The sequence below is a fragment of the Zonotrichia albicollis genome, chromosome 2 (genome assembly GCF_047830755.1).
Source record: "Zonotrichia albicollis isolate bZonAlb1 chromosome 2, bZonAlb1.hap1, whole genome shotgun sequence".
Lineage (NCBI taxonomy): Eukaryota > Metazoa > Chordata > Aves > Passeriformes > Passerellidae > Zonotrichia > Zonotrichia albicollis.
The window spans coordinates 14,509,428-14,533,680 of NC_133820.1; the positions used below are offsets into that span (position 1 = coordinate 14,509,428).

The 24,253-nt window shown below is 44.3% G+C and overlaps 1 protein-coding gene across 4 annotated transcripts in view; it reads right to left on the reverse strand.

Annotated features, from left to right (window-relative positions):
- Positions 1-24,253, reverse strand: part of ERG (ETS transcription factor ERG) — a 150,092-nt gene that overhangs the window by 16,089 nt on the left and 109,750 nt on the right. For 3 of the 4 annotated variants that reach the window (XM_014272181.3, XM_005494270.3, XM_074533931.1), the window contains 4 exons: positions 17,806-18,023; positions 5,231-5,382; positions 1,670-1,873; positions 671-751 (listed from right to left, as the gene is read on the reverse strand). In XM_014272181.3, coding sequence (XP_014127656.1) covers positions 671-751; positions 1,670-1,873; positions 5,231-5,382; positions 17,806-18,023 — 655 coding nt within the window. The remainder of the gene's footprint in view (positions 1-670; positions 752-1,669; positions 1,874-5,230; positions 5,383-17,805; positions 18,024-24,253) is intronic. The other variant, XM_014272184.3, reaches the window with a different exon arrangement.

Sequence of the window (24,253 nt, forward strand, 5' to 3'; positions counted from 1 at the left end):
CACAACTGTTACAGCAAGTTAAAATGGACTCTGAATTATTTTCATAAATACTTTAAGTTGCATCCTGAAAGACAGATGAGGCATGTGTCATTCTCCTGCCTACACTCAACACTTTTCTGGGCCAAATTAACAGAAGGGTGAATATCAACAAAAATAATTTTTAAATTCAAATCAGCCTTAGTGGAATTCCCAGCTCAAGTCCCACAGCAGCTAGAAAATGAGATGAGCTAACTGCCTAAAGAGCAATTTTATTGATTCCCACCTAGCTCATGGGAGGAGAAACATCCCCATTCCCCCAGAGCCCAAAGCACTTCTGAGCTCCAACAAGCTTCTAGGGATCCATGGAGTAAATCTTACAGCAGAATGGACAGAAGGACCATAAAAATCCTCAGATGCAAGGCCCCAGACCTGCAGGTTTATGCTGTGTCAGGGACCCCATCCTCTTGCAGGACACCAGAAAATTTTGCACCATTTTTGCACCACCTGGCCCTGCGTTACCTCACCTTTTCTCTGTGTGTCTGTGCAGAAAACACACAGACAGCAGGGAGGGGACTCTCTTGCCTCCCTCCTCATTTACCACCTCATTTTTTTTAGCAAGCAGCCCATGGAAAGGAATCCTGTGCTTTTAGAAGATGATGACCTACAGCAGTGGGAGCAGTGCCAGCATTACCTGTGTTTCTAGCATGCATTAACCGTGGAGAGTTTTGTAAGGCTTTATCAACATCATCTGAAGTCAAATGTGGAAGAGGAGCTACAAAACAAAACAAAAAGCAACACCAAAATGTAAAAAAAATCGTGAATTATCTTTTTAAACAATATTTTTCCCCTGACAGGATTGCCTGAATGTGAATCTATCAACAGCCTGCAGTTTGGAGGGAGGTGTGTGGGCTACAGGGTAAATTAGGGCATTCATTTATCCAATATCATAATTTATTGTTATGAATGCACAAAATTTCTGGCTGGTTATTGACAGTGTGCGTGTGGAGGAGACCGCACCGCACTGGTGTTGCAATGCTTGGTGGTTTTTTCTCTAAAAACCATTTTAACTTCTTTAAACTGAGGTAAATTTCCTCAAGCTTAGGTGAAAGCCCTCAATCCAGGTAATCTCTTTTTTCCCATTGAAATTCTAGCCATACACTACATTTAATTTTCATTTGGACTTCAGGGACTCTTCCTTTTTTCCATGAATTTACAAATTTTTTTTTTATTCAATTCAGTTGAATCTCCCCAGTCCTACCCAGAGTACAGCAAACTCCTGCCATTCCTTAGAATCATGCCTGGAATTCACTTTATGAATCAATGTTTGCACTCTTGTTGTGTTAAAATGAAAAGAAATGAGTATGTGACCAGAAAAAACATCAGCACTGAACCCCATGTGATTTTTTTCTTCCTGCTCAACATGCTTCATCTCAATTTTTTTCTTCCTGCTCAATATGCTTCAACTCAATTTTTCCCTGAGATGGATACCTATAAAGAGTCACTAATTCTTGTCTGTGATAAAAATGAGTGAAATTAATGGGAATCTTTCCACCAAACTCAACAGGACTTGGGCTGGCCTCCCTGTAATGCCCTTAGGAACAGCAACATTTGCAACAGACATTTGGAAAACCCAATTATCCGCAGCGGTAAATCTGGGACTGACTGCAGGCAGGACGCAGGGCTGGCTTACTCTCTCTGAGGTAGTGTAGGTGTGACAGGAGGATGTCTGCATTGTAGCTGGGGGTGAGCCTCTGGAAGTCATCCTTGGTCATTTTGCAGAGCTCCTTGCCGTCGATGTTCTGGAAGAGCAGGATGTCCACGTCCGGCAGCCCGTACTCCTTGACCGCCCACTCCAGCCACTGGCGCACATGGTCAGTGCTCCACAGCGTGGGGTCTGCAGGGACACACAGCAAAACATCAGGCTGGGAAGGGCAATGCTGGGGCACTGGACCCATGCAAAATAACCCCCACTTTACTGACTGCTGGAGGAGTTAACTTGGTGTGCTGAGTGCAAGGGAGAGCAACTGTGGAGGGCTGAGAGCTCTGAGTGCTAACAACAAAGCCTGTCAAGGGAACAAAGCTATGTCAAGGGAAACATAGGTTGGATATTAGGAAAAAGTTATTTACAGAAAGGATGATAAAGTTCTGGAATGGCTGCCCAGGGAGGTGCTGGAGTCCCCATCCCTGGTTGTAAAAAAAGCCTGGATGTAGCACTGGGTGCCAGGGTTCAGTTGGGCTGTTGGGGCTGGGCTGGACTCGATGGTCTTGAAGGTCTCTTCCAACCTGGTCATTCTGTGAATTCTGTGAATTCTGTGAATTGCTCTGCACAACTCCCTGACACGAGGGGCACTCGGGAGGTTGGGTTCTGCTGTTGCGTCCCAAGGGAAAGGAGGAGAGGAAATGGCCTCAAATTTAGGAAGGACCTTGGGACACTGAGCACATCCAGAGGAGCCAACGAGGCTGGAGAGGGAACACAAACCCTGTGAGGAAGCCCTGAGGGAGCTGGGGGTGCTCGGCCTGGAGAAAAGGAGACTCAGGGCTGCCCCCATCGCTCTGCACAGCTCCTGAAAGGTGCCTGTGCTCACCTGGGGCTGGGCTCTGCCTGCAGCAGCACTGACACACCCAGAGCACACAGCCTCGAGCTGCACCAAGGGAAATACAGGTTGGATAGCAGGGAAAAGGTTTTTGCAACAAGGGTGAGAAAGTTCTGGAATGGCTGCCCGGGGAGGTGGTGGAGTCCCCATCCCTGGGTGTGTTTAACAAAGCCTGGATGTGGCACTGGGGGCCAGGGTTTGGTTGGGCTGTTGGGGATGGGTTGGACTGGATGGTCTTGGAGGTCTCTTCCAACCCAGTGATTCTGGGAATTTTGTGAGTTCCTTCTCCCACTCAGCTCTTCTGCCTCATTGTTTTTAGGCCTTTTTAGCCATTGCTTTTAGCTCTTTTTAACAGAGCTTCTGGCCCACTAACAGCACTGCAAGCTGGAGCTGAACAAGTTTCAAAACTCTCAGCTCAGTCCTTATATTTATTCAAGTGAAATTTCCACTCGTGTCTAGAAAAATCTTTCTTGAGTACAGGCTAAATAAGGACTCATGGGCAGTTATTTTACACACTAGAGTGGGTCTCTAGTTAATAATATTAGAATAATAAAATATTCTGCATTTTTTTCCCAAACTGCTGTGTTATACACTGCTACACCTGCATGGTTCTGCACTCAATACCTCAAGCATTGGCAAAACCATCTGGGGAAAAAGAGCCCCAAACCGCTGAGATTTCTAGCAAAATGTTTTTAAATTAATCCTTGATTTTAATTTAAGTTTTTTAAAAATTTTTCCCTGTAAACACCTCATTTTCTATTTCTCTCCCATTCTATCTTTCCTTGTTCTTGAGTAAGGAACCAACACAAAGGTCCCTCAGCTCATACCACAAAGAATTCATACTTTTTACAGAGAAAAGTTTAAAGCCAAGGGGAAAAATTCTTCAGGACCTTCTTCCGTATAATTTTAATGACTCAGTGATTTTGTGATAACCTCGATGCTGACAATGGAGCACATGGAGGTCAATTGGCTCCCAAGGTTCATTCCATGAACATCTGGGACATGAATGGCAGCCTAAATAGCTTTTCTATGGCTTAACTTCAGTGCCATTCCCTCTATTTTCACTGCTGTTCAGGCTGGTCTGAAAGAGGTGGAGACCTCCTGAATTCCACCAAAAAACAGTTAAAATAATGCCTCCATCTGGTATGAAATAAGCAGGAGTCTAGAGGGATGCAAGTCTGGTGGTTAATCTTAGGTCTGGATGAGATTGCCCACACCTACAGCAAAGAACTCTGAGAACTTCAGTTTGCTCTGAAGTAAACAACCAAACACCAGGAAATTTACCAAAATATTTTCATTATGTCTGTAATTTTTTTTAAAAAAGTAATTTTCTTCTTAATTATGATAAACAGAAAGTTACCATAACTGGAAATGTGAATTTTACTTCTAACTTTACCACATGAACTGCACACTGCCTATGCAATAATAAAAAAAAAAACTGATTTTTGCCCATTAATTTCTTCAAATGATTTCAAACTGGCAAGACTGTGACCATCTTGCTCCTTGATAGTCATTCAAACCCACCTCAAACACACCTCCAGGAATATACTAAATAAAAAAATCCCTTGCTGGGCTAACCATGCTAGTAATTACTAAAGGTTTTTTTTCAAAAAGTGCCAAACACCAGGGAGAGAAATGTTTTAGGAGAACATTCAAAAGCTCTGTATTTCAGTGTTGGCAGGACATTTATTATTCAGAGCATCACTCTCCTGTCTCCAGAACAGAATTGACAATACCATTGCAGAGGAGGACACTGCAACAGATTTGTCCACACCTTTCTTGACAAATAACTGAAATAATCACAGCTTGCAAAACTGGCCACAGTCAGTACTCTTGCATGTCTAAGCAACTGAAAAACTGTAATAATATTAAGCAACATGGCAGAGGCAGAAATATTTCACACCAGTACCTCTCTGCTGGAGAGGAACCAGCAGCAAACATTCCCTCCTGGCTGCAGGTGTTGAGTTTACATCCTGTGGTTTAGGAACACCCACAGATGCCATGATGCTGTGACTTGGAAACGGGCAGGCTAATTATTCTGCAGAATATTCCAGGTTTGTTTGGAGGACAAGGCAACAAGAACAAGGCAGCAGCCTTCTTGTCCCACCAACTGTTGAACCCCACAGCCAAGCCTGCCAAGGCTGACCAAGAATTTCTCAATTGCGCTCTTACATTGCAGTGGAGTTGTCAGTTTGCTTATTAAAATGTTTTATGCTGCCCAGACTCAGGGGATAACTCACATAAAGGCTCTTCATGCCCTGTTTGATCCCACAGAAGCTATTCTGTGGTATTTTCAAAGACAACCTGTGCTACAGGGATCCTTTCTCTCTCTATCCCATACACAAGCTTGTCCAAGGGATAAGAAATGGAGGTGCTTCTTCCTTTTGCTCACTTTAGGGTGGAATCCTCCAAGAAGGAGCTACAGGAGTCAGATAAGATCTGAGTGCCTCTTATCAGCCCATTCTGCTGCTGAAATGGGAAGAACAGATTGAGGAGATGTCCTCATGATCCTCCTCAGCTCATTCTCTCAATAACCCCTACAAACTACTGCTCTTTTCCTCCTGATCACTACTTTTCCCCAAACCCTCTCCAACAATCTTAGTGGGCTTGAGGGAAATGCAGTTTTTTTGGCTTGCATTTGGTGCAGAGGGTCTGACCTGCTGGCACAATGACTCTCCGTTCGTTGGTCGTCATGTTTGGGGGTGGAACGTGCTTCTCCTCCATGTAGCTTCCATAGTTCATCCCAACACTGTCTGAGCTGCTGACCATCTTCCCTCCTTTTGCCACGCTGCAGTCATCTGGAGAATTCCTAGGCAGACAAGAAAGGTGTGCTTCCATTATTATTCCAGTCCATATTAATATCACCTGAAGAAAATCACCTGGAATGAAATGGAAAACTGGAAAACCGGAAAACCCAGTACCCCCCACCCAGTGACTCAGTAGGTTCCTTTAGCTGTCTAAAAACACCAACCAAGTTCAATAGACCATAGATTTATTTCTGTTACCAAAGGATCAGGCTCTCCTATCTCGCCAGAAATTATAAATACTTATAATTTAATTCCAGACATGGAGTGGAGGAATGAGCTTGGTCATGAGCTTGTTCAGCAAGGAGCTGCATTTCCCTTTCCAAACATCTCACAGACAACTGAGAAACACAGAAATGCACTTATTGCATATTTTCTGGGGGAAAAACTATTCTTAGTTGCCATTGTCCAAGCAGTCCAAGGCTTGGAGAGCTGCCCACCTCCACTGCCACCGTTGTTCCAGAGTCAGTTGCACTTCATGTCATGCAATGTATTCACATTTCTATGTAAGGCTCACAAAAAAAGGGAATATTTGCCAAAGCCATGATTTAAAATACCACACGCATGACTGGAAAAACCTTTCAGCTCCTGACTAGCTCAGTCTCCATGGTACTGTAGTCAAGACAGGGAAATCTGCAGAGGATCTGCAACCAGACACCTCTTTAATTTTGGCTTTGCTTTCTGAATAGAGTCTTTAGGTTTAACATCCCACAGGGGCTTCCCTAATGGCATTTTAATTGCATCACAGTTTTCTTTCTGGCAGACACAGACATATTTGTCCCTTAATTTAATGTCTACAACGTGTTTCATCAGAGGGAGAAAAATTGTTACAAAAATCAAAATAAAGAACTCAGCCATGGGGAATACCTTTAAATGTAAAGAGTTTGTTTGGCAAGGGAAGAAGGGTGTTAGCTGGGGATTGGTTTCTTCAGCAATACCTCATTACTAACAAGCTTTCCTTTAGTCCTGCCATTTAACTCCTGAAATTGTGCTGTGGCCTCACTGAACAAGAGGCAAGTCACAGATTCATGGAATCATGGAATTTCAGAATGGGTTGAGTGGGAAGGGAATTTAAAAATCACTCATCCCACCCCCTGCCGTGGCAGGGACACCTTCCACTGTCCCAGGCTGCTCCAGCCCCAGTGTCCAACCTGGCCTTGGGCACTGCCAGGGATCCAGGGGTGGAATTCCATCCCAGCCCCTGCCCACCCTGCCAGGGAACAATTCCCAATTCCCAATATCCATCTAACTCTGCCCTCCTTCAGTTTAAGGCTTTCCCCCCTGGTCCTGTCACTCTTTTCCAAAGTCCCTCTCCAGCTCTCTTGGAGCCCCTTCAAAGCCCTGTGACTCAGTTGTGTTGACTGCTCAGCACTATCATGCTTCAGGAACTAATCCAGCTATAATTCTCACATGAGTGTTTTAAAAAGAGAACCAGCACTTGGAAAGCTGAAAAATTAGTGTACATCTTAAATACTAGAAGAAAATAAAAACATAACATTATTTTTTCTACGCAATTTTTCTACTAATTTTACCCTTCTGTGTTAAGGTAGATATTAAGGTAAAAAATCAACTGCTGCTGATTTTCAGTTAAAAAAATAATTTTTTTTTTTTTGAGATCATTCAATGGTTGGCAACATCATATTTAGGAGAAGGAAGAGGGCCTCCAATGCTGCCTGGAAAATGTTGGCTTCACACACTTTTTCCAGGATTCCTCTAAAGACACCCCCCCTATGAAATGTGCCCTGTGTAAAAGCCCTGCAACTGCTCTGTCAGCCCCAGAACTCAAAAACAACCACAGGGAAAACACAGCCAGCACCTGCCACTGCATGGTGGTGAATTCAGCCCTTCCTCTCACAACCAGAGCACTTGGGCAATATTTTCTCAGGTTTAGTTTTGCTCTCCTACCACACACCACTAAATATAACCCTGGGATGCAGCCCATTTCTGTCCAAACAGAGCAAAACAAAGCTGCTTTTTGTTTCAGACACAAAATCTGAGGGAGAGCTTTTGTGATGATTCCTTGTGAGTGAAATGTTGCCTTTTTCTGCTTCCCTTCCACAAATACCAATGGCATAAATGCGTGAGTGAGCCTGCACTTTAAATTATGGACATTTAGAAACATCCTCCACCACCTGCCCTTATACCTGTGCAGATGTGGACCCCAACTCCCAAAAGCAATTCTGTTACAAAAACTATTTGGTTTATTCACTGAACTTTTAGCTAGCAACATCCTTTAGTTTAACTGGTAGAGCTATTTAATTTCTTTTTTTTTCTGGGGGAAGAAACTTGGGCTAAAGGAACTCCAAAGTGAAATATCCCACCAGTAGCAGCCCACAGCACTTCTACAAGCAATGGTGCATTAAAAACACTCTTGTAAACACTGAGCAGTAAATGATGTGGAAGATCCAGTAGCACAGAGGTTTTGGCAATCTGACAGGGCTTCTGAGATGGTTTTCTTGATCTGAATGTAAACACACAGGGGTGGGGAAGAAGATCATAAGTAAGTCATAACTTTTCATTAAAATCCAGAAGCATATGGTCAAGGGTTTTGTCCCTTTAGCTCACTGGGTGGACAAGCAAATCCCCCATCCATCAAATCTCCTAAGGCCACGCTTAATTTCAGGCATGGAATCAACTCCATGGGATTTAACAGGACTACTCTGATACTTCAAATTGAGTGTGTGCCCTAAACCACTGAGCCAGGGCTTAACTCAACTGCCTGGAACAAACTTCTACAGCACAGAAAGCAAAACTGAAAATGCAAGCAGATGCTAGAAAATGGTGTTTCTAGTGCCCAGAACAACAAGAGAGTGACTGTCTACAAAGGGGGTTTTTTTAGGACTTTCTGTGAGTCTGCTTTATTTCTGTGCCACCAGGGCAGCAGGGTGGAAAGGCTGCTTTTGGAAAGTGTACTCAGAATGAAGGGTGCAGCTCTGTAGTGATTCATCCCCAGCTCCAGGTCTGAAATGAAACCAGAGATGTTTTTCTTCACGGTTGCCTGTTATTTTTGCCCTTTGTAAATATACTGTGTTACACCTGGAATTTACAAAAAAAAGAAAAAAAAATATAAATTAAAAAGAGGTAAGGCTACACACAGTCATGGAACCCAAGAACACTTTGTCCAGTCTTGAGATGATAAATATCTGCTGAGAAAGTATTTTCTCCTTAAGACTTGAAAGCCTCACCTTAAAGCAGGGTTACTTAAAATCAAGCTGATTTGATAGTTAAATTTATCACCCATTCCTACCAAAGCTGACTGGAGTTTTGCCAGTCATTGACTCTGATGAAAACAGATGTAAGTTCATAAATAAGCACATTGTTTCCTTTTCACTATGCTACTATTTTCCCCAGGTGACATAAAACACCTGTGCTGTGCTGAAATGCAAGGTGTCAGGGAAAATTCAGATTAGGAATCAGCAAAACTCTACATGTGTAGGGTGTATCATTCCCTTAATAAAAACTCCTCTGTTCAATATTTCTGAGTTTCAGAGTGAAATAAATGAGAAAAAAATGCATTGTCCAAATATCTACATGTCTTTACAAGTTTATTTAGCAAGCACAGCTTGGATTACAGAGCTGCTACAAGGTCAGCTCATGCTGAGGGCAGTGCAAAGCTTGCTCAGCCTCATCCTCATTCACTGCAGCCACTCAGATTGTGGTGAATTTGGTCAGTGCTTCCTCCCCAAGGAGTCTGTCACTGAAAAAGTGGCCTATGAAGAAAAAAACCCTGAAACATCCCCAAAATTTATTACTTTGAAGAACAGTGGGGACAGCTAGATGCTGCCAGGTGAGAAAGAGCCTGTGCTGAGACTCTGAAAAGCACTTCCAGAGGGTTTTGGAGGCCTCAGCACTCAGAGAATCACGGAATCCCAGGATGGGTTGGGTTGAAAGGGAACTTGAAGATCACCCAGTGCCACCCCTGCCATGGCAGGGACACCTCCCACTGTCCCAGTGTCCAACCTGGCCTTGGGCACTGCCAGGGATCCAGGGACAGCCACAGCTGCTCTGGGAATTCCATCCCAGCCCTGCCCACCCTGCCAGGGAACAATTCCTCATTGCCAAGATCCCATCAAAACCTGTTCTCTGTAAGTTTGACCCCATTCCCCCTTGTCCTGTCACTCCAGGCCCTTGTGAATTTCCATCTTTCTTGTCATCTCCTTCAGGCCCTGCAAGGCCACCCTGAGCTCAGCCCAAAGCTTCTCCTGTGCAGGTGAACAATGCCAGCTGTGCCAGCCTTTCCTCCCAGCAGAGCTGCTCCATCCCTCTGCTCATCCTGAAGCCTCCTCTGGATTCCCTTCCAAGATTTCTTGTAAGAGCAAAATTTCCCACAGAGAACTCCAGCACAACAGAGCCATGAAAATGCCAGAAAACTCACACTGGTCAAAATATCTGCTCCAACAGGCTCTTGCCCAACTGCTCAATGCTCTAGGCTGGGGAGCTGTACACAGAGAAATAAATAAATGGGTGAGTAACTGGAAAAGGGATGGCCAGGGTGGGAACAAGCTGCCAGGTCTGTGGAAGGCAGGGAAGTCCCTCAGAAACACACCACTGGCTAAAGCTGCTTAAACTGGTGCTGAAAGCATGTTGACAGTCTTCTAATCTTTGCTATAAGGTGACAAAAGCAGTCCTAAGATGACAAAAAAAAAGGAAAGTGCAGTCCCCCCATGGCCACTCATTCATGGCACTGCCCTGCTCCATGATGGGCTTTGCATTTCCAGCAGCCCCAGCAGGCCATGGCCATGGAGAGGCTGGAATGGGGCATCCCCCTCAAACAGAGCACCCAAACCTGGGGCAAACCCCCCTGTATGGGGTGCCCTAGGCTCAGTGGGTGCTCAAGATTACATGAAGTTACCCCAGGGTCACCCAGAGATGTCACCTGGAGCCACCTCTGGCTCCTTTCCCCTGTGACAGAGCGGCTGGCTTTCTGCAAACACAACACAAGGCGCTTTTCACTGAGCTGTACACCCAGCAACCACTCATCTCCAATCAAACAATCACTTTGGCCAATTCAATCTTTTCATTTGCATTTTCATTTTCTTCCCCTTAGCTTTCCCCAGCCATCCTGCAACCCACAGCTGCTTCCAGCCTCAAGGCCATGGTGGCAAATGCAGGCAGTCAGAGTCTGGCTCACTAGAGGCCAGTCAAGCTATAAATATTCCCAGCTTTGCTCTTTGTGCTCCCAGTGTGGGGAAACAGCTGGTTTAAGTTTGACTGCACGTTGTCATTTCTCCATTAGTGCAAACACTTCAATATTTCTTACGTGTCAGGTTGGAGTGAAGAAAGGGAAAGCAGGGAAGGGGGTCACGAAAAGCCAAAGCTAAGAAATGATGTTCTGTATATACATAATTTACAATTAGATTGCTGCCTGGGACAAGGCTGAGGTTTGACATGGTGATAGCTAGGCCAAAGCCACAACGACTTCCCAGTTGGCCTATAACTTTCAGGACCTATTTTCTCTTGTTTTTCTTTTATTATTTTTATAGAAATTCTATTATGATGGTAATGGATTACATTTCTCAAATTGTATTTCATTTCAAGAGCTTTTAAGGCTGTTGTATTTGTGGTTTCGTGAAAAATGAAATACCAGGAGATGGGGCCCTTCCCAAACCACACGTGCCTTCTTTTGTGGGCAGGGATCATATAGAAAGTTAGGAAAATAGAGCATGCCAGGCATAAACAGAAGTGACATCTTGTATGGAAACCATAATCCCTCATGTCTGTGGAATGTCTGCTGATGTTCATGATTAGCACTAAGGGGCTGCGAGGGTGCCAATTTTTTTTTTAAGGACTTTTCCTTACCTTCTGTTTTGTCTTGAGCAGCTATTCCTAAAGTTTAAATACTCAACAACCCCACTGATGCTGCCCTGATCAAAATGAAACACCCACTAATGACAGGGCAGAGGAAAAAACTCACCACCAGCTCTAAGTGCCCTGGACACAGTAAACAGGAAATAAAAAAGCAAGGATGGCAATAGTCTTAAATAATGACAGTGATCATAACTCTTGTGGGGTCCTATGTCATTATTTGAAGATTATTTTTATATTTCACTGCCCATCTCAAAGCCTTTGGTTGCTGGGAATTCAGCGGTCAATCCCAAACGTAGCAATTATAATTATGAATGAGTTCATTATCCCAGACTGGAAAGCTTCTTATTTAGCACCTGCCAACCCAAAAAGCTTCCAAAAAAACAAAATAGTTGTAGTATTAGTGAGCTGAGCTTGTTTTTCCCCTTGGCAACATGTTTGCCTCAAGAACAGAGCCAAACCATGCCCACACACGCAAGGGCTCATGTTAAGCTGGTGGATTTTCAGAGCAAAGAGGAGCTTCTTGAAGCAGTCACACATCCTGACTTTGCCATTTTTCCAGCTTGGTAGGCAGCCACCCCACCAACCACCCATTCAGTGGGAAAAAGGATTATCAGTCTGAGAAAAGCAACGTCTTTTTACCAAAAATTAATAACATTTTACACAGGCAGCTCCAATAAGGAGAATCATCCTCTTAGGAGACATGTCCCAGCTCTGCCCTAGGCTGCAATAGGGGCTGACTCTGCTGGTGATGCCTTTTCTTTGGTTTTAGTGTTAAGAGTTAGACAAAGAGTTTTTTATTTTGGTATTTAACAAGGATTTTTATGGTGTAATATTTTGGTAAGGTGGAATATGCTGAAATGTATATAAATCATAGATTGCATACAGAATTGTATAGATTTTGTAAATTAGCATATTTAACAAAGATGTTTTAATGAGAGGCTTAAATGAATAGCATTGAATGACATTTTTCTATTTTAATTTTTTTTTTAGATAGGCCTAATTTTACTTTACATGATATGTTTTAGAGGGAGTTTTGGTTTTTTAAGACAGTGTAAGGTTTTTTGGTTTTTAATTGTGAAGTTATTAGGATGTTTGGTTTTTTTCGCTTAGTAGAATATTAGGATCAAGATATTAGGTTTAAAGAATTACAAATATGTATGTTAAGGGTACTGAGAATATATAAAAAGTAGATAAAAAGTTAACAAAAAATCATCATGGCATCACTGGAGACAATCCCATGGCCTACAGGGGGCTTTGGGCCAGGCTTACTGGTTAGTCTGAGCTGAGGGTCCCCAGGAATGCCAGGCTGGATGTGCCACCAGATATGGAGGGCACGCGGCACCATGCCCCCATCATGGGGCTGTACTCCAGGGCTGGAAAAGCCTTGGCAAACCAGAGATGGCACGGGGATGGGTGCACATCAGCCCTGTCCCTACAAGTGCTGGATGCTCACCAGGTGGGGGTCAAGAGGACGGGGACAGAATTTTCAGTGTCAGGATGAGGAGCAGTGGCCATAAATGGAACCACAAGAAGTTCCACCTCAACGGGGGGAAGAATTTCTTTACTTTATGGATGTCAGAGCTCTGGAACTGCTGCACAGGAGAGGAGAACAAGGAGTCTCCCTCTCTGGGGAGAACATTCATCAGGTGGGAGCCAGAGGATGGGGACAGAATTCTCAGTGGGAGGATGAAGTGTGATGGCCATAAATGGAACCACAAGAAATTCCACCTCAACAGGGGAAGAATTTCTTTACTTTGTGGGTGGCAGAGCTCTGGAACTGCTGCACAGGGACAATCCAACCCCACCTGGATGTGTTCCTGAATCTCCTGATCCAGGTGACCCTGCCTTGGCAACAAGAATGGTCTCCTGAGGTGCCTTCCAACCCCAACAATTCCACAACTCAGTGATTCTATGGAGCTGCTTAAATGCTGTAATTAAATCCACCAGTATCACACCATGATGTAGATGTGCCTCCTACAGCTTAAAGGCTGCCAGCCTGGATCCTAGGAGCAGGATGGATCTGTTGGAATACAGAGCTCCACATGGATGAATTTTCCCTCCCCATGCCTGAGCAGCTGTCACACATCCTGATGGCACAAGGCACCTTGGGCTCCCCATATTCCAATTTGATGGCTTGTACAGCACAAAGAATCTACTCCTCAGGAGACTTTACATCAAGGGAAAAAGAAAAAAAACCACCAGCAAAGAAACTCAAGTTCACCCTGGACTCTGCAAAGTCCTCCAGTGTGTCAGACATTCTGAACCTGGAGAGTACAGAGGCTCTTTGATGAAAATTCAGGCAGTTACATGCAAAGAAAAATGGTATTTCCCAAAAGAGCCAGCACAAAAGATGTATTAAGTGATAATTTCATTCTCAAATGGTTTTCAAGCAACAACTGGTAGCACTTAAATCAACATTTTGCACATGATTAAATCCTAAGGACAACTAATTATTTCTGGCATTTCTTTCAAACTTCTCTATCAGCCAAGCTGATGTTGGAAAGCTTCTGCTGTGCTTTCACTGCAGTTAACTTTCAAAATACTTCTTCAATGAAATCATCACGCTGCTCATGGCAAGAGAAATTTATCTGTGGCCTGAATAAGACTCTGTGTTCCCCTTCAGCCTGCCTGAAGAAGATGGATTGCCTGCAGTAAATGTCATTATTCCAAGTTACCTTTGTGTAGTGCCACCCATGGGCACAGCACAGCCCCATGGGTGAGCGTATTCGAAGCCTACTGGGAAATCCATGGATTTATAAATGTTGTTTAAGCAGTACCAAGAGCCTCATGAGAGCATTTCCACAGAGTGAATTTCTCCCTGAATGCATGACATGAATTGCACTCATTGTGATAGAATTGCTCATGCCTCATTTGATGGAATACATAAAGAACAATAAACAGCAAAGTGCCAGTGTGGCATATGCAACATCCAGATTTATACTGCAGAGTGAATCTTTTTGGCCTGACCCAGGAGCAATAAATAGCAGGAAACAGGATTGTTACATTCAGGTGAAAGATTGACTGTAGTGTAGCACAAAAGGTCTCATTAGATTTATGTACCTGGAAGGAACAGAATTAATGTACTTAAAGAAACTCAATTTGATACCACCTGTATTATATATGCAACAACAGCCAGGTAAATGATAGCTTTAATTTAAACTTTTCTTGCTTTATTTAATTTAAGGTAAGCCCCAGACTGTATTTTGTGGTGCTGGGCTGCAGGGTTTATCTTGAAAAATACTTTATTGTTAAAGAAAAGTGGGTAGCTAATCCCTGTGCAGCACACTGAAAATAACCCTTAAATTTCATTCTAATGGCATTTCTCTGGTATTCACAGGAATGCCAGCTCTGAGACTGTTAAATTTGGAATTTAATGTAGGGCAATCACAGCCAAAATATGTCTGGGGAAAGTACTAGCAGAGAGGGCATGTTCCTTCTCTGTGTGGGTGCTTAATTGGGGGTGTCTGAGGAGTTCAGTTCCCAAAATTTTATACCCCCCTCCAAAGCACAGAATATAAGGCCAGGAAGCTCTGGACAGCAAAAAATGGCAGTGTTAACTTCTCCCTGGCTACCACTTTGTGGGATCTCATTCCCTGCTTTGCATCCAGAATTATTCAGATCCAAGTGTTCACATGAGAGGACAGAGATGCCCTGGAGATCCTCAGGGCAGCACTTGCACAGCTCTGAGATGTGGGGTTGTATTTTAGACTCCTCTGGGACAACTCAGATTTTAAAATGGGTCTAAACAGAGCAGGTACAGTCGTAATAAAAAATGAAATGCAGCTCCAAGCACTCCAGGAATTGCTTGTGGAAATATTGAACTGACAAAGCATTTTAAGAAGTGAGAAAATATTATAATTTAATATTATCATTTAAGGAAATAGTTTTATGGATGGCAAAAGAAGAGAGTAGGGAAGGCTTCTGCAGAAAAGAAATGCAAATTAACTCACAGAAAGGCAGGGTAGCACAATCTGATTCACACTTTGTTCTCCCTAAAACTGGCAGGAAAACCACATTTCAATTCCCAGAGTGTAATAACACGACATATTACACACATGTATGTGAGACGTAGAAATGCCACAACTTATTTATTTTTGTTGATTGGCAGTGTTAGTTCTCCATTAAAAATGTAGTATTAAGATCTATTTTATCAGGCCTGAGTTAGACCCTATAAAATAAAAATTCTCTGATGAAATAAACAGCGTTTCTTAATGACAATAATTTTTTTAAAAAATATTTTGTGTATAGTACAAGCATGCAATTTTTTTTCTTTTGCCAATTTTTTTTTTTGTAGCTTTTAAGTGATTTTTTTTTCTTTTTTCTTCCTTTGCTGGCTTTTAATTTTTTTTTTTTTTTTTTACTTTTTTCTTTTCCAGCAAGTCGTGCCTTAGGAAATGTATAGTATGAATTTTCCTTGCTGTCTCCATTTAGGAACTCTGCACTGATCTTTCAACAGGGAAGGCTGTAAAAAACCTCAAGATTAATAAACAAACAACTCCCACTGTCCCAGGCTGCTCCAGCCCCAGCGTCCAACCTGGCCTTGGGCACTGCCAGGGATCCAGGGATGGAATTCCATCCCAGCCCCTGCCCACCCTGCCAGGGAACAATTCCTCATTCCCAGGATCCCATCCAGTTTGAAGCCATTCCCTGTGTCCTGTCCCTCCAGTTCCTGACAAAGGACCCCTCCCCACAAGCACAAGCATTTCATGAGGACAGTGCAGACAGCCCTGAAGGAAATGCAGGCACCTCTATCCACAAAGGGGAATTTTGGCAGCTGAAATCTCAGCCACCTCCTGTGCAGGGAGCCACAGCATCACCCTGAGCGCCTCAGTGCGTGCACATGCTAATAGAAAACAGCAAAAAGAAGGAGAAAATACAGAATCATGGAATATCCTGAGTTGGAAGGGACCCACAGGGATAATCCAGTGCCACCCCTGCCCTGCCCAGACCCCCCCAAAATCCCACCCTGGGCAACCTTGGCAGTGCTGACCAAGGGAGCTCTGGCAGTCTCAGGACTGTGCCCATTCCCTGGGCAGCCTGGGCAGTGCCAGCACCCTCTGGGGAAGAACCTTGCCCTAAAATCCAACCTAAACCTCTCAGCAACAATTAACTCTGATTATCTACTCCAGTGCACTTTATGGAATTTACACTGAGGGAAGCTGCGATCAGTTCTCTTAAAGAAATGCCAGCACAAATATTTCAGAGGCATTTTAGGAAGCAGGCAAGACTGATTTTGAATCAATACACCATTTATGATTATACCTGTGCATTTGCTTAGCACAAGAAAAAAATTAAAAAGACACTGGAATAGGCTAAAGACACCTAAACTTCTTAATAAGCAGCCTTACAAGAAAACTTCCTCTAAATCTTGGTAACTTCAGCTCACCATTTATTTCTATGTATCTCAAATCTTTGACTGCTCACTGGAAATCCTGATTTGACTTCAGTCCAATTCGCACCCTCACCACAGAACGGAGGAGGTGTGATAAGCTGGCAGACCACTTTGCCCTGCCAGTGGTGCTCATCACACCAGCACAGCAAGTGTGAACAGCAACCACAGAGCCCAGGGCTGAGGTTTTCCTCAACAACTGACCCTGGGAGATGAGATTAAAACACAGCACAGGTGTTTGTGACAGGGAGATGTAAAGCACCGGCTCCACTGGTACATCACCAACAATTGTCAGCAACTGACTCTTCTGGACCTTTGCCCCTCAGCAACACCAAAGGAAAACTGTTTTGACAGTCAGGGATTTTAAACAGGAAAGCACTTGTTTGGATAGCTTCCTTAAAAAAAAATACAAATCTTCATTGTGTTTCTTCAGATGTCCCACAGGGTGCTCCTAAGCTTGGGAAAGGCACCAGTGAATATCCAAAAATCCACTGTAATACCTTTGCAGACTAATTGACACAAGTCTTCTTTATAGTGACATTCCCCCAAAAAATGTCCTGAGACAACAGTCAATACACAGACACTCTGTGGCTACTGCCTGTTGAGTTATTTATTTTTCTGTTCCTTTCTACTCCCCTGCCTGCCTCCATATTGATGTTTTTTTTTTCAGCATGAGTTCTTAAATCCAACTCCACTTTTTGGCATTATGTTTACAGTGACTACAAAAGGAAAGATCAATAGTTCACTCCCTCTGCCATTACAAGATTTTACTGCCAGTGTTTCCCTGTTTGGTTATCTTTGGAGCAAAGACAACTGCCCAAATTGTTGGATCTGACAGCTTCCATGGAGTGTTAGATCACACACACCATACCCTTTGATGGATCAATGGTGCTGCTCCAGGCTACAGCAAATCCCCATTTTATTAACTTTAATATGTGCTCTTTCACCTGGTGTGCAAAGCAAATTCACATCCAAAAATGATCAGCAGTCAGAAGAAAGGCACTGCACAAGCTCAGGAGAAGTCTGTGTCAGTAGCACCATTTCAGACTCTCTGTAACACCTGAACATGGATTGCAGGTCAAGGCAGGACAACCTGGAGCCTCCAGGGATGGCAGCAGTGGCCAGGTGGGATAATGAGGCACCTAAAATGGTGCTAAATTCGCAGGTTGAGACAACTGAGCCACATCCATCACAAAAATCCCTGTTCTTGAGCCACCCCCAGCCTCCTTACCTTGACCCGTTCACCTGGTTGGGGTTACACTCCATCTTGATGGTGACTCTGGCCGGGGGCTGTGACAACCAGTCCTGCTGGGGGACACGTGGGCTCATCTTGGAGGTCTGCCCATATTCACTGGAGGAGGAGGCTGTCATCTCTGTCTTGGTGAGGTGGGGTGATCCGTAGGCACACTCAAACAGGGACTGGTCTTCGCTCACCACCGATAACGCTTCCTGCAAACCAGAGACAGGTCAGGGCAAACAGCACAAGGCTCCCCAGGGAAAAAGGGCTTCTCCATCTCACAGGGAGGGGAACAGTCTCATGCATCAAGGAAAAATTAGGTTGGATGTTAGGAAAATGTTTTTTACGGAAAGAGTGATAAAGTTCTGGAATGGGAGGTGATGGAGTCCCCATCCCTGGGTGTGTTTAACAAAGCCTGGATGTGGCACTGGGTGCCAGGGTTCAGTTGAGCTGTTGGGGCAGGGCTGGACTCAAGGGTCTTGAAGGTCTCTTCCAATCTAATAGTTGTGTTCTGTTCTATTAGTTTTTTGGCACAGCACTTTTGTCACTGAAGGTGAGGACCCATGGGGACAGGTGTTGTCAGCAAATGACAGGACAGTTGTAACAGTTGTGCACCAGAGGATGGCATGGAATGGTACAAATAATAATGTGGTTTATATCCCTACAAAAGATGCTTGGAATATTGCATGATCATGCCTGAGGGTGTTAGTTACCCACAGTGACCAGGAATAACAATTCTCTCTGAGAAAGGAAAAAGATAATAGAAAAGATAATGCAAAAGAAGAAGAAAACAAAACTTGGATAGCAATGTTTCTTCCATATTTTATTTAATTTTTCACTCTGAGTGAGCTTCAGAGCAAAATTCATTGGATTAGAGGTTCTCTCCCTGACATCAGAGGTTTGCCACTGGTCATAGTGGCAAACAAAGTCCTGCTGTGGGCTCTAGGCCTGCTGCAAACCCCACCAAAGGCAACAACAAAAAAATTTCCACTTACTTTGATGTGGTTTGGATAAGATTTAAGTTCTTTTTAAAAATAGATGGACTTGATGGGGGAACTCTCCCTGGGGAGACCCTCCCAGTGCAGCTGGGCAGAAACACAAACACACACTACCAAACACTTGGGAGAAACACAAACGCACACTACCAAACACTGGGAACGGAGGAGAGGGCAGGGTGGGCAGCACAGCCCAGGTCTGTGGGGTCTCAGTAGAGATACAGAGGGTGAAATCTGCTGAATGAAGCAAAAATTGCAGCCCCTGAGAGGAGCAACCAAAGGCCAGGCCCTGCTGAGCCCCTGGGATCCTCCTTTCCTTCCTCAGGGACCCAGCCAAGTCCTTTCTGGACCAGGAGCCAAGGGATTAAGGCACAATCTCTAACACAGGGACACCATGCCCACCAGCCACTTTCCTCCCTCTGATGGCAACTCTTCGTGGTGGAAATCCCACTCTGGAGAGTGGGAAGTGCTTCCCATCCTCTTCATGGCAGCATGGGGGTTATGGTTGAGGGCAGCAGGGCCCATCAGGTGCCATCACGTCTGTCTGGAGGCCTGACAGAGACCAGAGGGAGGGACAGTGACCCTCTATCCCCACTGCCAAGCATTCCTGCTGGCACCAATTCCTTCCCTGAGCTATCTGGAGCTGAGTCTTGTGAGTGAGGCAGAGCCTGTAGCCACCACATCCACCAAGAAGTGTGGGAAGGGCTGAAACTCCTGAAGGGACACATTCCACCTGAGATGAGGCTCCCCAGGCACGAGGGAGGCTGCCACACTGTCCTCCAGCAGTGCACAGGCTTGGGGGCACCCTCTAAAAGCACAATTCTGAGGAAATCCAGCTTCTCCAGGGGTCACTTTGGGGGCACAAGGTGCATAAGGGTGCAAATTCAATCATTGGAAGAGGCTGCCCAGGGAGGTGCTGGAGTCCCCATCCCTGGAGGTGTCCAATGAGCACCTGGATGTGGCACTGTAACAAGGTGGGCATCAGGCACAGCTTGGGCTCAATGGGCTGGGAGGGCTTTTCCAGCCTCAGGGACTCTGTGAAAGGGCAGTGGCCCACTGTGTGACTCCATCCTGGCCTGGAATGGAGCAGGGGTGCAGCCCAGCACCTCCTCCCTGGATTTTGGGGACAATTCCCAGCCCTGGGCCATTGAGGAGGCTCCGTGTGGGCCCAGGGGCTGATGGAAGCTGAGGGGGAGGCTGGGCCAGCTGGCCATGGCTGCGAGTTTGGGGGCCAAGGATCAGGGAATGAGGGGAATCTTGAGCCAGACTCGGGGCAGGGAGCTCTGTGAGGCAGTGTGGGTGGGCTGTGCTGCTGCCAGATCTGCTGCTGACGGCCAGAAACATGGTCCTGTCAGCAGAGGAGAAGGGAGAGAGAAAGGGATGGGAGTTCTCTGGGAGGGTGGGTGGTTTTCTGCAGGCTCCCACCCTCCCTGGCTGCTGAAGAGGGCTCTGCTGAGCTCCAGCAGTCACATGCTGCCCTAAAAATCAGTGTTTGTTCATTTGAAGAGCCATGGTGTGACCCTTGCAGATGTTCTATGCAGGGGGAATAGCTGGACTTCATCCTGGTGAGTTTCTACTCTGTGATTCTACATTTCCTCCTTTTTATCCATCTTGTTTGTGAGGCCTTGGGGTGCACTCTGCTAATATTCATAGTTGCAAAGGTGAGAACATCACTTCCTGCCTCTAACTGCCTGTGAAAACTGAGATCACCCCTTAATCCCAGGGCTTGGGGAGGGGGATCTCAGGCCCTTCAAGCTACCTGAGACTCATGATTGAATTACTAACACTGAGTTCAGGCAGTGATCTGCACCCTTTTACTGCTGATTTTCAGATGTCACCTCGGTGCAAAGATCACCACTAGGCTGCCACAATTGACTTCTCAGTTCCTTCCTTCTCTCCCACCAAAATGCAACCAGCTACCTCTGCCTCTGGTTCTGTGAGACAAAAAGGATGCCAGGATACACCTCCCCTTTTTGTCACACCAGAAATCTTTGCTGTTGGTGGTCTGAAGCTTTTCTAAAGAGCCTTTTCTGAGAAAACCTGCAGACCAAGGAGGTGTGGGGGGAGATGGCCACTGGTCCCTTGCTCCTCAAGGATTCTTCCCTGGCTCTGCTGAGAAACCTCAGGGAACTTGATGTGCTTGGATTATAAAGTAGCAGGGATGACATAACAAGAACTAAAGAAAGATGTTACACCGGAAGGAAAATAAAGAGCTCTTTCTCAGGAGCCCACAAGATTTTTTCATGAAATAACTCCCCAAAATTAAATATATGTGTGCACAAACACAATCTAACCAGATGATCACAGTGCATCCCATGCTTGACACTACTGAATGCACAGTTCCCTCTTTTCTGCCCCAATCCATGAGACAAAAAACACAAACCAACATGTTGATTTTGAAAGAGTTAGCTCCAGAAAATACACTAAAGGGTGAATTATACAGGAGAAAGCTGATACAGATTGCAAATAAAACATTATTTAACTCTATTTACTACTGTAAATAGTGGAATATTGTATTTAGTATTGTAAAGAGTATAAAGAGTTACTGTTACAGTATTGTATTTACTACTATAACTGTTCACTCATGGACCTTTTCAAAACAGGCATCAAGCCTGTTTTGGAATGGAGAAATAAATCCATAATGGATTTATTTCTCATCCTCCCCACATAAGTAACACAAAGCAAATTTTCTGGTTCCTACTAAAAATGACTCCACCTAATGTAAGTTAATTTATGGATATTTAGGGTAAGTATAAATGTAAAGAACAAGAAAAAAAGGGTTTTCTATTTATTGGCATTACTAATGACAACAAACACTGCTTGTGCTATGGGTGTCCATTATGTTGCCTGAAGAGGGAAAATGCAAACATTTAAACTTCCTGATGAACATTGTAAATGCTTGAAATACAAACCAAATTACCTAGGGCTGTGTGAAAATCTACAACTATGGACACAAAACAAGACAAACATAAATGAGCCCAAGAGACAGATTTAAACTTCACATTTGAGAGGAAAATTCCTGGAGAAAGCAAGCTGAGCCTGAGTTTAGCTGTGGTTTATTAGACTGAGTTTAGCTGTGGTTTATCATCTGTATCCATCGTGCTGGTTATCAGTCAGTGCTCACTGCCAGGTCTGGGAAGGCTCTGCAGGAACCACTGAGCTCCTGCCAGCTTTGTGTGCTGAGGGTCAGGCCCTGTGTGGAGGATCATTAATGTGCACCCCACAACACCCTCTGCCATTCACCCTCCTGGTCTTGGTGGCCTGTCTGGAAGGACAGCAGGACAGGGATCTCCCCTCCCCGGGTGACAAAAGCTGCCCTGGCCATCAAAGCCTGTGCAAGACATGAGGAGTCAGCACAACTAAAGGACGTGGCCCATGCTGGAATCAGCCTCAGGTCTTCTTCAGCCTCTTCTTCCTCTCAATGATCTTTAATCAGTGAATCAAAGAATGGGTTGGGTAGGAAGGGAACTAAAAGATTACTTCATTCCACCTCCCTGGGACACCTTCCACTGTCCCAGGCTAGCCCAAGCCCCAGTGTTCAACCTGGCCTTGGGCACTTCCAGGGATCCAGGGGTGGAATTCCATCCCAGCCCCTGCCCACCCTGCCAGGAAACAATTCCTATTTCCCAAGATCCCATCAAATACTATTTTGAAGCCATTTCCTGGATCCTGTCTCTCCATCCCTTGTCCCCAGCCCCTTTCCAGCTCTCCTGGAGCCCCCTTAGGCCCTGTAAGGGCCTCTGAGCTCTCCCTGGAGCTTCTCTTCTCCAGGTGAGCACCCTCAGCTCTCCCAGCCTGGCTCCAGAGGGATTCCAGCCCTGGGCTCAACTTAAGCCACTTAAAACGTGAGGATTTGTGGCCCAGCCTTTTCTGAATAATCCACTGACACTGCAAGACCCAGGGATGCTGAACAACCAGAACCCAACCTGGCAGAACCAGCCCTGAATCTCATCCTGGGGAAAAGCAGCCAGCAATAGGAAGCATTTCTCAGTTCTACAGGAATTTCTGATGATAGGCATGGCTTGGTGTCCCCAAAGTGTGAGCTGTGAAAGGAAGGCTCCAACAGCAAGCTGCTGTCCTGGAACAGCTGACAGAAAGCAGTGTGGGTTATTTCTCTCCTAAATACAAGGACTTCAAAATCTGTTTTGTGTTATAATTGCAAATGCAAGCTCCTGGACCAAATCTAATAGAAAAATTGTCAGAACTCACCATTATGAAAAAAATAGCGGCATGGTCTGGCCACGTAGAAATGTAAACAAAGCTATTAATACTGACAATGTTTGGCAAGGTTTTATTACATATGGATGCCAGTTCTATTCCTAGTAAATGCTTTTCATTACTCATTTACATGTTAATCTCTTTTTCTCATCCATATTAATGCTGTCTCTGGAGCAGTTTGGCAACATCAAGCCGTAAGTGGGATTAAGAAATGTAAACATTAATAATTATTACAAAATAGATGCATGACAGGCTTCTTTCAGTTTTGCAAAGCTTTGTACCTTTTTGACAATAATTTTAGCAGTGAATGGGTCATCTTCCTGAATTTCACACAATGCAACATATTCTCCTGACATCTCAGAAATGAAGCCTTTAATTTCTAGTAATTAATGTCTGGAATAAAGGGATATGAAGAAAAGAACACATGGAGCTTAAAGGAGAAGGTGGGAAAGGTTCTTTCATGCAAATCTGTGAAGCAGAGCTGTTGGTATTTGAGGTCAATATTGAATATGAATATTCCTTATTTCATCTTCCTTTCTCCACAGATTTCCTCTCATGACATCACAGGAAAAAAAAAACAACCACAAAACCTAAACAAACCCATGTTCCTTCATTATATTCTTTTTATATTTTAATTGCTTATACTATGCCAAACCTGGCTTCTCCCTTGGACTTTCTGTACTAATGATAAAAGAACAAAATGATTTCTCTATTTGGTTTTGATTTACACTTCACTGATAAGTTTAAAAAAAGAAAAAAGAATAACAGACTGACAAATCTGTAGAACAATAGGTACAGCAACGCCTTTAAAGTAGGCATAAAGTCATTAGGACAAAGGTGTTTACTTAATCAAATGCAAGATTACTTGGCCTAGAAACATGAAGTTACAGGAAATGTGATTGAAGTAGTTCCCATCATGAGAAGCACATGCAAGCTGCCTCCTCCTTTAAATGCAATGTCAGGAACACAGGACAAAAAGTGGTTTTTGCTCTAAAGTTTGGTCAAACTCAAGAAATGGCTACACAAGACAATAAGGTGTGTGGTTGTGCAGCAGAATTTGCCTGGGATGAGGGATATTGAGGAATAAACACAGCAGCAGGATTTTAAAGTACTTTGGAGGCCACTCTAACCCAGGCGTTAGAATGGGTTTTAAACTGCGACCTGTTTGGTTTGTTTGGTTTTTTATTCATGAGCAATGATTTTAAACTGAAGGAGGGCAGGTGTGTATT